The 17884-nt window shown below is 47.6% G+C and overlaps 2 protein-coding genes across 2 annotated transcripts in view; one reads left to right on the top strand and one right to left on the bottom strand.

Moving 5' to 3' along the window:
* The window catches only part of magixb (MAGI family member, X-linked b), a gene marked incomplete at both ends in the record, with an annotated part of 80564 nt that overhangs the window by 28149 nt on the left and 34531 nt on the right, over window positions 1-17884 (bottom strand). Inside the window, 4 exons of the mRNA XM_083769824.1 lie at window positions 8283-8444; window positions 12785-12858; window positions 13934-14132; window positions 17305-17478. Of these exons, the coding sequence (XP_083625950.1) occupies window positions 8283-8444; window positions 12785-12858; window positions 13934-14132; window positions 17305-17478 (609 nt within the window). The remainder of the gene's footprint in view (window positions 1-8282; window positions 8445-12784; window positions 12859-13933; window positions 14133-17304; window positions 17479-17884) is intronic.
* On the top strand, window positions 328-4176 carry LOC310861281 (uncharacterized protein; the record flags this gene model as incomplete). Its single annotated transcript, XM_083768680.1, has 1 exon — window positions 328-4176. One exon carries the CDS (start codon window positions 328-330, stop codon window positions 4174-4176), a length of 3849 nt encoding a protein of 1282 aa, XP_083624806.1.

The raw sequence follows: 17884 nt of genomic DNA, 5'->3' as shown, positions 1-17884 counted from the left end.
TTACGTGCATTCTGTCCTTTCTCTTCCTTGATGTTTGCCTGGAAGCCTGACACGTCCAGCACCTGGCCTAAATATAGGCATTGAGATGTGCACACAATCTTCTCTGTGAATCAATAAAAACACTCCCCAGTCAGTGTGACATCGTGTCCATATATGGAGATCGCTGATGTCATCATATTCCCAGCTAATGTTAACGTTCCTGGCTGACCATGCATGGCAGCACAGGCAAAGCAACCCTCCAAAGCTCTGCCTGGTCCAACTCACAGAGAGCTCAAAGCAACCCTCCAAAGCTCTGCCTCGTCCAACTCACAGAGAGCTCAAACAACAATGCCATTGCTTCCCACTAACACAGGACCCACAGGGGAGCTGGCTTTCAGCAGCCCTCCTCCTCCTCGCGTTTGCAACGAGAACCACCTGCGCTGGGATCTCAGGCCCAGTCAGTTCCAACAGATGACCGACAAGCTCATCGCCAGGAACAGGAAGGTGCACGACGCCGTGGGCTCCCTGGACCTGGGCAGCGTCACCTTGGACAACACCCTGAAGGCTCTGGCCCACGCCGAGACAGAGTACGCTGTCCAGAGGACCATGTTGACCTTCCCCTGGTACGTGGCACCCAGTCGGAGGGTGAGGCGTGCCAGCGCATTCGCACATGAGCAGCTGTCTGAGTTTGACGACGACATGAGCATGAGAAAGGACATCTACCAGAGGATAGTGGCTCTGGGGATGAAGGTGGACGAAGACGCTCTTACCACGGAGGATAAGCGACACATGGAGAGACTGCTTGGGGAAAGTATCAGGGAACTACAAGACAAGATGAAGCGCGTGGAGGTGGATGCAGACAGTCTTAATACAGAGGCACGCATAGAGACATATCTGGAGACAAACATGGAGGCAAGAAGAAGAGGAATGCTTCTCCCCAAAGAGAAACAAAACCAGATAAAGTGCATTAATAACATGCTATTACCGGTAAATATCAAGAAATCTCCCATCTTGGTGCAGGGGACGCTACGCGCTCAGAAGAGTGCTTTGCTGGGCTTCAAAACCTACGCAGACTACGCCTTGAGGTGGAACATGGCAAAGTCTGCCACAACGGTCTCCACGTTCCTGGACGAGCTGGCCCTCAAGCTGGAGCCCAACACAGCACTTGACCACTGCAGGTCCACCAGAGCCAGCATTAACCAAAAGTCACAGGAGTATTTTCCAGTGGAGGTCGTGACCCGGGGTCTGCTGGACATCTGCCAGGACCTGCTGGGCGTGTCGTTCAGACGGGTGAACGGCGCCCCCGTGTGGCACCCCACAGTCACCGTGTACGGCGTCACCGACAGCGCCTCTGGGCAGACGCTGGGACAGTTCTACCTGGACCTGTTCGCCAGAAAGGGAAAGTTGGTTGAGTGGGATGTTGAGGGATGGTGCCTCCCCCTGCAGCCCAGCTGTCTGCTGCCTGACGGGAGCAGGCGGATGGCTATCGCCGCCTTGATGACCAAGTTTAAGGGACCCACGGCCAACGCCCCCTCCCTCCTGACGCATGACGACGTGGTGATCTACTTCCGCGAGTTTGGTCACGTTATGCACCTCCTCTGTTCTCAGGCCGACTACACCGTATTCAACACATTCGGCACGATGGACTGGGACTTTGTCGAGGTTCCGTCCCAGATGTTGGAGAACTGGGCCTGGGAGAAGGAACCACTGCAGAGGATATCCAAACACTACAGGACGGGAGCTCCGATTCCCGACGACCTGTTGAACGATCTCATAAACTCGCCACAGGGCCATGGGTGGACGACACGTCAAAGTATAGTCATAGCCAAATTTGACCATGCTCTTCACACCCAGACTGGTTTGGAACCGGCTGAGGTACATGCCAGACTTAACGAGGAGATGCTAAAAGTCCCTGGTTTTCAGGGGATCGACATACCAGCATACGATATCCTATCGAACCCCACTTTGGCACATAGATTTGATGCAACTTCCTATACCTACCTGTGGGGAGAGGTGTTCTCCACGGACATGTTCCACAGCCGTTTCAAACAGGAAGGAGTCATGAACCCTGAGGTGGGTTTGGACTACAGGAAGTGCATCCTGGAGCCTGGTTCTTCTAAGGACCCCTATGAGATGCTGAAGGACTTCTTGGGCCGTGCTCCCAATCAGGAAGCCTTCCTCCTGAGCAAAAAGTGTGCATTTGACAAGTGGAACAATGTCACGGTCCCAAACCACCTGCGCTGGGATCTCAGGCCCAGTCAGTTCCAACAGATGACCGACAAGCTCATCGCCAGGAGCAGGAAGGTGCACGACGCCGTGGGCTCCCTGGACCTGGGCAGCGTCACCTTGGACAACACCCTGAAGGCTCTGGCCCACGCCGAGACAGAGTACGCTGTCCAGAGGACCATGTTGACCTTCCCCTGGTACGTGGCACCCAGTCGGAGGGTGAGGCGTGCCAGCGCAGTCGCACATAAGCAGCTGTCTGAGTTTGACGACGACATGAGCATGAGAAAGGACATCTACCAGAGGATAGTGGCTCTGGGGATGAAGGTGGACGAAGACGCTCTTACCACGGAGGATAAGCGACACATGGAGAGACTGCTTGGGGAAAGTATCAGGGAACTACAAGACAAGATGAAGCGCGTGGAGGTGGATGCAGACAGTCTTAATACAGAGGCACGCATAGAGACATATCTGGAGACAAACATGGAGGCAACAAGAAGAGGAATGCTTCTCCCCAAAGAGAAACAAAACCAGATAAAGTGCATTAATAACAAGCTATCAACGGTAAATATCAACAAATTTCCCATCTTACGCGCTCAGAAGAGTGCTTTGCTGGGCTTCAAAACCTACGCAGACTACGCCTTGAGGTGGAACATGGCAAAGTCTGCCACAACGGTCTCCACGTTCCTGGACGAGCTGGCCCTCAAGCTGGAGCCCAACACAGCACTTGACCACTGCAGGTCCACCAGAGCCAGCATTAACCAAAAGTCACAGGAGTATTTTCCAGTGGAGGTCGTGACCCGGGGTCTGCTGGACATCTGCCAGGACCTGCTGGGCGTGTCGTTCAGACGGGTGAACGGCGCCCCCGTGTGGCACCCCACAGTCACCGTGTACGGCGTCACCGACAGCGCCTCTGGGCAGACGCTGGGACAGTTCTACCTGGACCTGTTCGCCAGAAAGGGAAAGTCGGTTGAGCGGGGTGTTGCGGGATGGTGCCTCCCCCTGCAGCCCAGCTGTCTGCTGCCTGACGGGAGCAGGCGGATGGCTATCGCCGCCTTGATTACCAAGTTTAAGGGACCCACGGCCAACGCCCCCTCCCTCCTGACGCATGACGACGTGGTGATCTACTTCCACGAGTTTGGTCACGTTATGCACCTCCTATGTTCTCAGGCCGACTACGCCGTATTCAACACATTCGGCACGATGGACTGGGACTTTGTCGAGGTTCCGTCCCAGATGTTGGAGAACTGGGCCTGGGAGAAGGAACCACTGCAGAGGATATCCAAACACTACAGGACGGGAGCTCCGATTCCCGACGACCTGTTGAACGATCTCATAAACTCGCCACAGGGCCATGGGTGGACGACACGTCAAAGTATAGTCATAGCCAAATTTGACCATGCTCTTCACACCCAGACTGGTTTGGAACCGGCTGAGGTACATGCCAGACTTAAGAAGGAGATGCTAAAAGTCCCTGGTTTTCAGGGGATCGACATACGACCAGCATACGATATCCTATCGATTTACGCATATATATTTGATGCAAATTACTATATCTACCTGTGGGGAGAGGTGTTCTCCACGGACATGTTCCACAGCCGTTTCAAACAGGAAGGAGTCATGAACCCTGAGGTGGGTTTGTACTACAGGAAGTGCATCCTGGAGCCTGGTTCTTCTAAGGACCCCTATGAGATGCTGAAGGACTTCTTGGGCCGTGCTCCCAATCAGGAAGCCTTCCTCCTGAGCAAAAAGTGTGCATTCGACAAGTGGAACAATGTCACGGTCCCAAAGTTTGGGACACCGGCTAAAAAGAAACACGACAGGAGAGAATTAAAAGAAAACGAAGAAGAAACACAGCAGCTGATCCGGAGCTCTGAGCAAACCAGCTTCAAGACAAAGCCGTCACATGGCGGTGTCGCATGGCGGTGTCGCTCCACAAGACGTGACATGAACGGACGCTGGGCATGGTCGTGAACGGACGCTGGGCATGGTCGTGAACGGACGCTGGGCATGGTCGTGAACGGACGCTGGGCATGGTCGTGAACGTGAATATTTGCGTCCATAGTATCGATTTGACCAATTATTTAAAGTAATTGATCATTTAATACAATAAGTAAGTAATAATCAATCAATATTTGGGGCATATCGTTATAGGTAAAAAGTCAAACAAATTCAAACACAGTGAAAATAGTCATTCTACAAGCTCACAATACATCGTGGCTTCTTTTGAACATGTATAGATCGTCAATTTCCGATTATTCTGTGAATCGAAAAAGTAATTGATTAGCTTAATAATCGCTATAGGAAAATAATCGATTGATGACGCACAGGTGTTGCATAACTGGGTGAGGCACGCATTTCCAACTAGCATCGTCTCTGACTATTTACTTACCAAGTAATTAGTGAACCTCGACCAGCCTATATGTTCAAACAAAGCAATCTGCCTCACTGCTGACAAAGTAGTGGCGTGTTTATTCGCCTGTGAAAACACAGTACTGTACACTGACAGGCTGATAACGTAACACATCAGGGTGGTTCTCTCTCCCTGCACAAAAATAAAAGAAGTACAGATTTGATCAACTTAGTATCGCTCTGGAACCAGCTAAGTATGTTGTATGGTTTAGAGACAGGAAAAGACAGGAAGCAGCTCTGGAGGTAGCAGAGACTAAAATGTTGAGGTTCTCTCTGGGAGTACGAGTACATCAGAGGGACAGCAGCGCACGTCAGATGTTTTTGAGATAAAGCCGTAGAGGCCAGACTGAGATGGTTTGGACACGTACAGAGGAGGGATAGTGGTAGAAGGATGTTGAGGTCGGAACTGCCAGGCAGGAGGCCTATAGAGGAAGACCAAAGAGAAGATGTATGGATGCAGTGAAAGAGGACATGAAGTTAGTTGGTGTGAGAGAATTAAGGGGAGGCATGAGGACAGGGAGAGATGGAGGCAGATTATTGGCTGTGGCGACCCCTGAAGGGAAAAGCCAAAAGGAAAAGAAGAAGGAGAGGAGTATCGCTCTGGGGACGCACTAGTCTCTTCCTTACGGGTCCATTTGGTTCCATTTAATTTGCACACTCTCATAGAGTTACACACCCGTACGGCCAGCGGGGCCATTTGTAACCCACTCAAGGACACTTTGAGACCCACTGGTGTAGCAGAGTGTTTCCAGTGTAGAGCCAACATGCACAATGGCATATACCCTGACTCTGTTTGACCAGAATGGAACGGAGCCTTCATTAGCATGGGTAAACACCTGGGAAGGAAGTATAGGGAAGGTGCCCAACTTAAGTGTGTGCATACTGCATAGAGAACTCCCTTCAAGGGAAATGCTTGCTCGACTCAAAAGGACAAAATATGTAGTCTATCTCCTTTCAACCCATTCTGACCTTAGATCAGATTCTAAACATGTCTTCTGCATCCTGACAGTTTTCTGAAAAAGCTATGTTTCTATGTCAGTCGTTCTTCGATTTTTCAAAAATAGCAGACCTACAAGCTCATAGCGCGCCACTCGGTGGCGCGCTATGAGCTTGTAGATCTGATATTTTTAAATAGCTAAAGCATAACATAATGCTAACACCAAAAGGAGTTCTCGACCAAAGTGGATTAAGAACCAGAATCGCAGAACATAAAAGCACTATCGGAAACAAAAGATGAGAAAATCCCCTATAGCCAGACACTTCAACAGTATTGGTACAGCTACTGCAGTGTGCCTCTTTTGGCTCCAGAAGGGGAAACCCTGTGCTGTGCTGTGTGTGTGTGTGTGTGTGTGTGTGTGTGTGTGTGTGTGTGTGTGTGTGTGTGTGTGTGTGTGTGTGTGTGTGTGTCCTTGTGTCTGTGGGCAGGTTTTACACACTCTAAACGCGTGAGGAATCAGGAGGCAAGCAAGTTCTCTTTGTTGAAGTTTATTTAACGTGCACACCAGTACACGGATGAAAAGGACTCAGAGCTTCAAAGCTCGTCTAGACTAATTCAGTGTATTCAAATTACCTTTAGGTGATGGCAAATTCTCTGTCACTGTGCATCACTTTTTCAAAAGGTGTAAATCATATTTTGAAATGATTCTTCGTCAATTAATTACCATACATTACATCAGGATGTCAACAACAGCTTAATTCTACTGAAAGAATACGACAAGGGGAAAGCAAGACTCCCAAACGTTTGATTTCCTGTATCTGTGTCAATTTTTTCACCCCGTGTCAATTATCTAATGTGATCCTGGGCTCTACACACTCTCCGCCAACCTAGTCCCCATATATGGGGGACATGGGGAGAGAAACGGACTTGAACTCATGCTTCCTTCATGCCTGAGTGTCCAAGTTGCTCCTTTACACCTGACAGGGGGGAGTTTCCCTGGTTGGACGTAGCGCGTGTAAGGAACACGTTATTCCAACCAGTTCCTTTCCCCTCCATCAGGCGCCCTGGCTGGCCAGGGGGAGGCAGTTCAGAGAGCAGGATTACTGCATGTTTGCAAAGTTTGCATGTAAGAACTCCACACAGAAAGGCCCTTTTGCCAACCCTGCCTTCGGGTATGTGCACACTGTGTGTGTGTGTGTGTGTGTGTGTGTGTGTGTGTGTGTGTGTGTGTGTGTGTGTGTGTGTGTGTCCTTGTGTCTGTGGGCAGGTTTTACACACTCTAAACGCGTGAGGAATCAGGAGGCAAGCAAGTTCTCTTTGTTGAAGTTTATTTAACGTGCACACCAGTACACGGATGAAAAGGACTCAGAGCTTCAAAGCTCGTCTAGACTAATTCAGTGTATTCAAATTACCTTTAGGTGATGGCAAATTCTCTGTCACTGTGCATCACTTTTTCAAAAGGTGTAAATCATATTTTGAAATGATTCTTCGTCAATTAATTACCATACATTACATCAGGATGTCAACAACAGCTTAATTCTACTGAAAGAATACGACAAGGGGAAAGCAAGACTCCCAAACGTTTGATTTCCTGTATCTGTGTCAATTTTTTCACCCCGTGTCAATTATCTAATGTGATCCTGGGCTCTACACACTCTCCGCCAACCTAGTCCCCATATATGGGGGACATGGGGAGAGAAACGGACTTGAACTCATGCTTCCTTCATGCCTGAGTGTCCAAGTTGCTCCTTTACACCTGACAGGGGGGAGTTTCCCTGGTTGGACGTAGCGCGTGTAAGGAACACGTTATTCCAACCAGTTCCTTTCCCCTCCATCAGGCGCCCTGGCTGGCCAGGGGGAGGCAGTTCAGAGAGCAGGATTACTGCATGTTTGCAAAGTTTGCATGTAAGAACTCCACACAGAAAGGCCCTTTTGCCAACCCTGCCTTCGGGTATGGGCACTGATGACGCGGAGGAGGAAACACGCCCCCAGCACACACAGCGTCCCGAGCGGGAATAGAACCCAGGACCTTCTAGCTGTGAGGCGACAGCACTACCAACTGTGCCACCGTGCCCCCGGATGCAAGTCTTTTAATCCCGGAGAAGGCTATCTTGCTAAATGAAGGATATGTGGCCCCTAGAGGGCAGCAGTGACTCAGGAAGTAGAGCAGACACTTGGCAATGGTAAGGTTTGCGGTTATCGACCCCCAGCTCCCTCTGGGTTAGTGTTCAAGTGTCCTTGAGAAAGATACTGATCCCCAGCTCCCTCTGGGTTAGTGTTCAAGTGTCCTTGAGAAAGATACTGAATCTTTAACTGTTCCCTATGACCAGGTTGGTGCCTTGCCTCAGTCGGCCGTGTGTGAATTGGTTCATGTAATGTGTTTGGATAAAGGCGCTAGGCCTCTACAAAAGCACAATTTTCCATTTATTTTACCAAGAGCCTGTGGTTTACAGTGATTTTAGAACAGCTAAGGACGTGAGAGTTTTAATAACAATTCCAGTGCCCGAAAGCCTGCACTATATATATAATGCCTAATTCATGCTGGATATATCTGTGTAAAACATATTTCACTCTACATACCAGCCTGTGGTTTACAGTGATTTTAGAACATCTAAGGACGTGAGAGTTTTAATAACAATTCCAGTGCCCGAAAGCCTGCACTATATACTGTATATATAATGCCTAATTCATGCTGGATCTGTCTGTGTAAAACATATTTCACTCTACATACCTGTCTTGAGTGCAGAGGGCCCCCCTGGCGTCACACTGTATACTTGAAGGAACTCCTGGTGTCTGCTGCCTCCCACGATGTTGAAACCAAACCCTCTGGAACCCTTGACGATGCATGTGTGGATCGGGTAACCCCGGAGCTCCTCTGGCTGGTCTGTGAACCCTGAGAGGACACAGCAGGTGCTTACCTCCAATGCACAGACGTCAAAATGTCCACGTCAGTGCAGAGGTAAGACAGAGATACCATCAGTGACAAGATCGGAGACACCACATTAGAGACACCACCCACCATCACAGATACCATCAGAGATACAGAGGAGAGATGTTTGAAGTGAGAGAGGAGGAGACAGAGTCACAACCAATGGCAATGACCAGATGGCACTTAGCGAGAAACCGTGAGCACCATTAACACTAGCACTTTAATGGTGCACAGACTGTGTGTCTGCAGATTACCATCTTTAAGATCGATGTTAAGTAACATAATCCAGTCCCCAGGTCAGAAGAGCAATGCACAGTAAAATCCTCAGTGGTAATTTCACTCTGAAAATGTACTTTCAGACTTGGATGGTTAGATCGGCACGATTACATACAAAGTCAATGCAAAGACAAGAAGTTGCGTGAACGGGCGTGGCGTGACCTGGCACGGCACAAACGGGACGAACCGAGGCGTATATATATATATATATATTCAGGTCTGAACGCAGCTTAAGAGTTACAAATGGATCATAATAATCAGTTAACCTTTTGACATTTCAATATATGAAATGTCTCAAATAAATCAAATAAACTGTAATTGGAGGTGTGTTATAATTATGTTACGGTTAGTATTTCAACCATTTAGGCTCCTTTGTTATGCTTTGCATAACATTACCCGATGTTCTCAGTCACTTCACATCCTCAGTTACACTAAACGGCCATGCAGGTAGCTTAGCCTAGTATTATTCTGCTGCTATAGTCAACTGCATGTGAATGTCTAGATGACGACCCACCGAAGAAGACATGTGTCCAGATTCAAGAGGAAACTTTGTTTCGTGCCTAAACGAAGTGTGTGCCTGTCGACTTAGGCAATCATTACAAATGTGAGTTTACGTTCTCTACCAATAAGTCCATAGACCAAAATAATATATATAAATATCAGCTCCTGATTGTGGCTATCATTGCGCTAGTGTTGCTTTTTCTGTTATTATAGTCACTCATAGAGTAGGCCTACTTATGGGTGAGTACCTATATATGACTTTTATATAAAACTAAAAGAAAAATAATTAATTGAAACTAAAAGAAAAAACAACTAATTTACAATGCAACTACATAATAAGAAATATAATTACATTAGAATAGCTGGTTTTCCATCATATCTTTTAATACAGTATTTCAACTAGCACGAGCTGAGTGGCTATGTGCACATGCATGCGCGTGCACGTGATGTGCACGTGGCATCATTCAATCATTCTTCTGTGACCGCGGAGAGCATAGGTCCGTTTCTCAGCGGAGTCATCATAGCCGTCATCACAAATGTGATGATGTCATCACATTTTGGCAAGTGGCTTATGGCCGAATTTAGGCCAAGGAGTGTAATGGAGTGGAATGGATGCAGAATCATGAAAACCCCCTAGTTTGAAACATCATATGCTACTTAAAGCATAATGAAATGTATTAATAAATAATAAATAGATTACCCAACTATTAAACATATAATATATACGTATAATAACTAAATGTAACCCAAGGAGTGGCCATTAATTTCTCTTTACAGGATTTTTAGGTAAGTGCATGATTGTGTAGGGGTCCGTGTGGGGGTCCCCGTAAGTTCCAGACCCACAAGAACGCGGCCAGGGTGCCGGCCCGAATCCCGCGAGCAGCCCCACGTCTGAAACGGTTGAGAAATGTCAGAGTTACCGTGTGGGGGTCCCCGGGGGGTCCACCGGGGGTCCCCGGAACATCCAGACCCCCAGGAACGCCCAGGGGGCCGGTTCCGGTGAGCCACCCCGTCCGAAATGGTTGAGAAATGACAGTTACCGTGTGGGGGTCCCCAGGTGGGCCCTCTACTGTACTGTACTGTACTGTCTGTAACACCCCAAATCAAAGCTATTTTTGTGCTCGGACAGACCCAGCCAGCCAGCCTGCCAGCCAGCCTGCCAGCCAGGGACGGACACAGCCAGCCAGAGACACACATAGCTGTCTATACGAGTGGTTGCACCACTCAAAAAGGTTTACTGAAACACAATTCATCTTTTTAGTCAACACACACTCTCTGCCTGAGCTACACTGCCTCCTAGTGGCTGAAGGAGTGCACTGCAGCTCAGTGAGAGGCTTCCACTCATGTCATTAATGTAGGATATGATTGGTCTCTTGCTGTTTATAATAAGCCACATTGCACAAATACGGCACATCACGTTATGTCCTCATTCTATTCTTTACCAGCTGAGCACATAACAAGATTATAAAAATGTGTCACTGATTGTCCTACTACCACATGATGCTCCTTGGCATGCCTGGAACAGTGCCCGCCTCAACACCAGGGGTTTGGGCCTATAGGCCTTAACCCATTCTGACCTGAGATCAGATTCACACGAGGTTTCCGCCGGACACACACTGGTCTGATGAACCCATTCTGACCTGAGATCAGATTCTAAAAATGTCAGTCGTTTTTTTTTTTTTTTCCAAAATAGCAGACCTACAAGCTCGTATCGCGCCACTCGGTGGCGCGATATGAGCTTGTAGATCTGCTATTTTTCAATAGCTAAAGCATAACATGATGCCGACACCAAAATGGGTGCCCGGTCAGAATGGGTTAATCTTATTTTTTACCTTCTTTACGTAAACAAATTAAAAATCACCATGAACGGAATTTGTATGACGATGTGTTGTGTGCTGCAAATAGCTCACTGTGAGCTTGTAGATCAGCTATTTTCAGCGTGCAACATCGTCATATGACAAAGTATTCATCTTAAATGCTGAACATTAGATGGTTTCTTTGTGTTTCCTTACGGTTTTCTTTGTAGGGTGAAATGGTAATCAGTGAGCATACTAAATGTACAGTATATAGCACAGCTCCAAATAGTTAACTGAATCTGTTAACCAGATGAACGTCCCTGCTTGCGAAGTATACTTCACGTACCCTAATATTATTACTGGAATGTTGTGTTACATTAGATGGGGAATGGAATAAGCCGCATCCCACTGCAGTCCAAGTCCTACATAACAAGCTATTCATCAAATGATAGATGAGGCTGGTCTGACAACCATACAATACAATAGAGACTATACATTTTACTCCAGAATTGATCCCCCCCCCCCCCCCCCACACACACACACACACACACACACACCCCTGTTCCATGAATCTCTGTTGAACTAGTTGAGAAATGTTATATTGGTTGTATTCATACATCAGACCATGCTCTTGTTATTTTTAGTCCATTTCTAATAATAATTCACAGAGATACAGCTGGAAACGGGTCTATAGGTCTATACTACCTGACCCAGATTTCCAAACAGAATTAGAGATACTCATCGAGGACAATCACTTTGCAAAGCCCTGTGGGGGCTTGAATGTTTGTTATTTTGGCTGAATGCTAGCCCCAGGATAGGGGCGCTAGGGTTCATGTGTTTAATATCAAAGGTGATGTGTTTTGGTTAACAAAAGCTTTTTGTTAAAAAGATAAAGCTCTATATTCCGACAGTAATCACTGCTATCCACCTTTTTCCCCGCCAAGGTACCAGGCGCGTAGCATGGATTAAATGAGTGACTGTGCAAATGGGGGAGGGATGTAGCGCATCTCCGGCCGATAGGTGATAACGGTTTTGCCGACGTGCTAATGGGGGGACCATTGAAAACAAAGGTGGCTTTCATGCTGTGGTTTGCTACTAACAGACATTTGCATGCACAAGGGCTGCCAAAGTAGGCAATCTTTTTGTAGTTTTTCTTGTTTTTTCGGCCCCTCTCTTCGAAGTTAAACTGGGCAAGCTCTAAACTGACTGGGCCACGGCCCGTGTGGCCCAGGAGAGAGAAAACATTTATTATTTATCTTAAATTTTATAGCGTTCCATTTTGTCTAGTCATTTCTTTGCGTCATCACTTTCAATTTCACAATTTCACTCTTATGAACATTTATTTTCTATTCACTAAAGAGCTGGAGAGGCAGAGAGAGAGAGCGCTGTTAGTGAAAAGTCAAGCAGATATTTTACATAATTTAAGACCTATCTTACACTATCTTTAAATAGAGGAGCAGATGGTTCAAATCGGTTAGAAAAAGTAGCTTACCTAACAAAAGTTTAGTTGTATAATGTGTGCTGTGTGCTTTATTACACCCATCCCAATTCAACTACAAGTAAATTCCATCTCATTTGAATTGATTAACGAGCTGGCAAGCATCTGTTACTTCCTGCCATGATGAATGCGTAGTTTCAATTAGGCTGTTCCACAGTGAAATGCGTCACCCATGAACCCATAATTACATCTGCAATGAAACACGGCACCAGAAACACACAAAGGAGTCTCACATTCATTTTTGTAGACTGCGTCCCTGCTTGACGGTCGGGGACTCTGGGACCAGCTGGGCCTCTTGGGTTTGTGACTTGGAGACAAAAACAACAACAAAAACAACATCCACATCAGAGTCAAAATGGTGAAAATGTGGCACCACTGGAATTGAACACACTTGAAATAGAAGAGAGATCAGCTTGTCTGTTATGAGCATATTTATAAACGACAATCAGGATCTTTTTAAAGCTACAATCCATGACTATTACATCCCCCCTCGTGCCGTTCTTTTTTTCTTCTTCACCCACACAGAGCCAAGAAAACTCGTCTTTTCATTGAGTCACAACTCGCTCAAATCTTGCTCATTTAAAAAAAAAAGATGTACACGAAATTCGGGCTTTCATTCGGGATATAGATCGTGCGGCTGTGTAGGCCGCCTCTACGAAGCGGTATCAAGCGAAAAGGAAAGGTCGGTCAATTGTATTAAACTGAATGAACAAATGCGTGGAATCGCACACGCCGCACAATGCCTCATGGCACAAACCAAATAACGTCTTTGACTATACAATTAAAAACAAAATGGACACAAGGAAGTGGCATGCAGGCACTCTGCTGATTATAGGAAAATTACAAAGAGAGATGCGTATAGGAGAATAAGGAGAGATGACGCAGCCTTACTCCAAGGACATCTCCATGCAGGTGTGTGCCGCTCTACCAAACTAATTTGGCGAGGCTTACGGGTATAAGTTACGGGTGGTTTTAAACTCCACTGTCGCTTTCCCAAATGTCTGTGACCAAAATAGCAATTTAGGGGAAAGCGTGCCAACACGCCCATGCCCACACCTCTAGGCGCAATTACCGGTGTCTGCAAAAAAGATAGAGGGCGACACTTGACCAAAATACCATTAAGGGACAGAGCAAGTTCCTATATTCGTAATATTCGAGCAGCGGCTGAATTGCGGGCCACGTCTCGGGTAATGGCGGCGACGAAATTGGAGCCCCATCCTCTGCCATCGTATTGTACTTTCAGACATCATTGCAATTACCTCTCTCTGTCTGGAGAGTGAGACAGTAGACATAAAACTTACAGACTAATGTAGCATTTAAAGCCATTTTGAACAGCAACTCAATGGTGTGCAGTTATGTGCAACATAGTGGTTGTAACTCACTCTATATAGTACTCTCCTGGGTCACTGAAGGCCTGTTCCCAGTGGTCCGGCAAAAAGCCCCTGGCCCTGGCGATGCCTCTGCTGTGTATTCCCCCGTTCTCCATCTCCCTGCCATCCCCTCTGTGGGACCCCCGAGGCCGACCAGGGGAATGATGGTCTAGGAGACCGTTGTTGCTGACCCCTGCAGAGCCTCCTGTAACTTCAAAGAAAAGGAGCAAAGGACCCTAAATATACTTATTCAAACAATGACTAGTGAAAAAGCAGAGCTACAAGACTTAAATGCTGTGAGATTGTAGATCTGCTGGAAAATACAGGTCCACAATAGGTTGAAAGTGGTTCAATTGTGGCAGGCTTGGAGGCCGACCATGATCTTAAAGGATGTTTGATCTCCGGCACAGTACTACTGGTACAAACTGGTACTACATCTATGGTGCACACCTGGAGCAAGGCATCGGACTCCAAAAATGCTCCAGCATAACAAATAATAATAAACTAGATAAAGTGCCCCTTGGGGCACAGGTCTCCACCAGGCCAGGTCAGGTTGTGGCCTCCTGGTGGCGCTATAATAGGCCAATGTGAAAAGGGTGCCATTTCTTCTTACGCCTTGGTTGGCAATTGGATGATTTGAGGGATTTTGTTCCAAAAATGTGTTTTGCAAAAATCCACCTGTTGGTGGCGCTATAACAGGAAAAGGGTGGAATATATTGTAAATTGCTGATTTTAGGGTTTTTGTTCAAAACGGGCCAATCCTGCAAACTTTGAAAGCCAATGTTAACCAACTATAGAGATACTGTGTAACGATTTGCGGGAGTTTTGGACAGAATCTGGAGGAGTAATATAAGAAAATGTGTTCAAAATTTGAACAGACGGACGGACATACAGTACACACGGACGGAGTGCAAAACATATTCTCTCCCCATGCCTTCGGCCTGGTGGAGATAATAAAGAACAAGCGCTCCATCTATCTATCTATCTATCTATCTATCTATCTATCTATCTATCTATCTATCTATCTATCTATCTATCTATCTATCTATCTATCTATCTATCTATCTATCTATCTATCTATCTATAAATAATTGTGGAGGATCAAACTTATGCATAATTTAAGGTATGGAGTACTAAATGAGGGCAAATATAGACCAAAGAAAAGGGTAATGTGCTTTAGGGACCTTTTGGAGGGGGGGGGGGGGGGGGGGAGGCATTTATTGAACAGAGATGATTCCGTGCCATGGGACATGTGTGGGAGAGGGACTTTAAATGTACGAGTCCCATCATTACAATGGTGGAAAGCAGAACAGCAGACCTTCTGTTAGGTGTTCCCGGTGAAACCCTGAGGTCAGCATGCAGCCTGTTCCTCCCACTGCGGGACAGAGAGTGATCGAGCATATTCCACCACACAGCTGAGAGAAAACAAGCAGATCTCTCTGCCTGGCTGTCCTTGGGACTGCCCTTCAGCTGTGAGCCTTATATTGGCATGAGGAGAGGACTCCACAAGGCGTCAAGCATGGCAACGGGTGTCATGGCGACTGCCGCAGCACGTGCCAAAGGAGTGGCATGACCCAAGTTTCAGTCCAGCAGATGAGTCAGCAGAGGTCTTGACCTCGGGGGAATTCTCGCCGGCAAACCGACGTGACCGCGTCCTTATTTCAAATGCCACATTGGTTATTATCTCCCTCCTTGCCTGTGTGGAACACCACCCACTCTGCCTGGCACTGTGCCAGGCTACCTTTCTGCCTCACCTCCGCCATTCTGCCTGTTATCAGACTGTGGATCTCCCTGTTCCTCCACTGCTGGTGTCTCTGTGATCTCGCCACTGCAGCTCCAGCAGTCTACGTCTAAACCTAGCCTGCTTATCTTTCCTGTCACACCACACAGTCTGATTTGTTACCTCCATCAATATACTCCTTGTTTCCACCCTTCCCTTCCCTACCTAACCGCCTGCATGCCTGACCGGCTGCCTGACTGACTGGCTGCCTGGGTGGGTAAAAGCCTGCCTGCATGGGAGTGTAGATGCCTGCCTATACCTTCTGGAGTGCATGCCTGTCTGTGTGGATGCATGCTTGTCTGTGTGGGTGCATGCATGTCTGTGTGGGTGCATACATGTCTGTTTGGGTGCTTGCTTGTCTGTGTGGGTGCATGCATGTCTGTGTGGGTGCATGCCTGTCTGTGTGGGTGCATGCCTGTCTGTGTGGGTGCATGCTTGTCTGTGTGGGTGCATGCCTGTCTGGGTGGGTGCATGCATGTCTGTGTGGGTGCATGCATGTCTGTGTGGGTGCATGCCTGTCTGTGTGGGTGCATGCATGTCTGTGTGGGTGCATGCTTGTCTGTGTGGGTGCATGCCTGTCTGTGTGGGTGCATGCCTGTCTGTGTGGGTGTATGCCTGTCTGTGTGGGTGCATGCCTGTCTGTGTGGGTGCATGCATGTCTGTGTGGGTGCATGCCTGTCTGGGTGGGTGCATGCATGTCTGTGTGGGTGCATGCATGTCTGTGTGGGTGCATGCCTGTCTGTGTGGGTGCATGCATGTCTGTGTGGGTGCATGCTTGTCTGTGTGGGTGCATGCCTGTCTGTGTGGGTGCATGCCTGTCTGTGTGGGTGCATGCCTGTCTGGGTGGGTGGGTGCATGTCTACAGTACTATCTGCTTGCCTCCATGCCTCCACACCTCAGGGCAGACTGACCTTCTTGTGGAAGTGATCCAGCAATCGATGTGGCCATTACTCCACAGAGAGACAGTGGCATACTAATTGTTCCAATGATTGATTAATTTGGGTGTCAGCGACAGTGGCTATAGATAGAGGGACACTGCAGTTATCTAGCTGCTGGTTACTGTACAGCCCTTGTGAAGGAGGATGCTAAACGCACACCAGTCTTAGTAGTGGTGCCAGCTCACGGCAGAAACATGTCTAAAGAGTCTTAAAAAGACAAAAGAGTGGCCGCACACACTGATAGCCAAAGTGCCGATTATTTATTAGGATGCAGAGCAGGAACCAACGTTTCAGCAGGTACAACTGCCTTCTTCAGGGTATCCTGTACAGCCCTTAACAAGGGAGCTTCCCCTTAAAGATACAGATTTTGCTCCTATATTAACTTTATTAAATTAACATTCAGCAAAAATAGCCCATAGGCTTGTAGATCAGCTGTTTTCAGCAAAGAGATGGGAGGGAAAAGAGAAAGGGAAAAAAATAAGCGGACCAAGTATAGACCCATGGGAGGACTCCGGGGTATCCTGCTGTCACGTTACTGCACTAGCTCTGAATCTGATATGACATCAACAACTTATCACAGTCCCTGTAACGGCAGTCCTCTTAGTCATCGTACGGTGCCCCTCGCTCGCTCTGCACCGATCTCTATCTGCTGAAGTCAGACTTGCCTGATAAGCCGGAGTCCTCCTCACTGTTGTCTGCCTCGTCTGCTGTCTTTTCCAGGTTGCTGAGGGACTTGCTGCGCGTTCGGAACTTCCGGAGCAGGTTTCGGTGCTCCTGGTAGGTGATGGGCGGGCTCTCGGGACTGATGTGGACGGGTCGCGGCGTGCCGTAGTAGTTCCCTGGGACGGAGGGATGATCAGGTTACGTAAGAGACCGTTTTGCCTTGACAAACGTGCAACTGTAACGAATGCGCTGCACTTTGAACCGCACCGCGTCGCGTGCTCCTCATGCATTTCCTGCACCACTGTTGTGACATTAATTTCTAAGAGAACTGATGCTGCAATGCATCATTCAGGTAATGACTGAAAGTCGTGTGCTGTACGTAGTGTGAAGGTAATCCATTATCATTATTTCAACAAACAAACAACATACAATCCGCATGGTACATTCTTTTTATGCCACATGACATCTGAAATGAGGTCATGAGATAAAAGGTTTTGAACATAAAGAAGCCTAGGCTCATTCCCGGTGGGCGGTCCTGCACATATTGCTGTAGCAGGATCTAGTGTATGTGCATTATTATAC

This window comes from Protomyctophum parallelum, assembly GCF_964188405.1.
Source record: "Protomyctophum parallelum genome assembly, chromosome: 7".
In the NCBI taxonomy this organism is placed as follows: domain Eukaryota; kingdom Metazoa; phylum Chordata; class Actinopteri; order Myctophiformes; family Myctophidae; genus Protomyctophum; species Protomyctophum parallelum.
The sequence above is the reverse complement of the archived record's forward strand: the minus strand, read 5'-3'. Positions and strand labels throughout refer to the sequence as shown.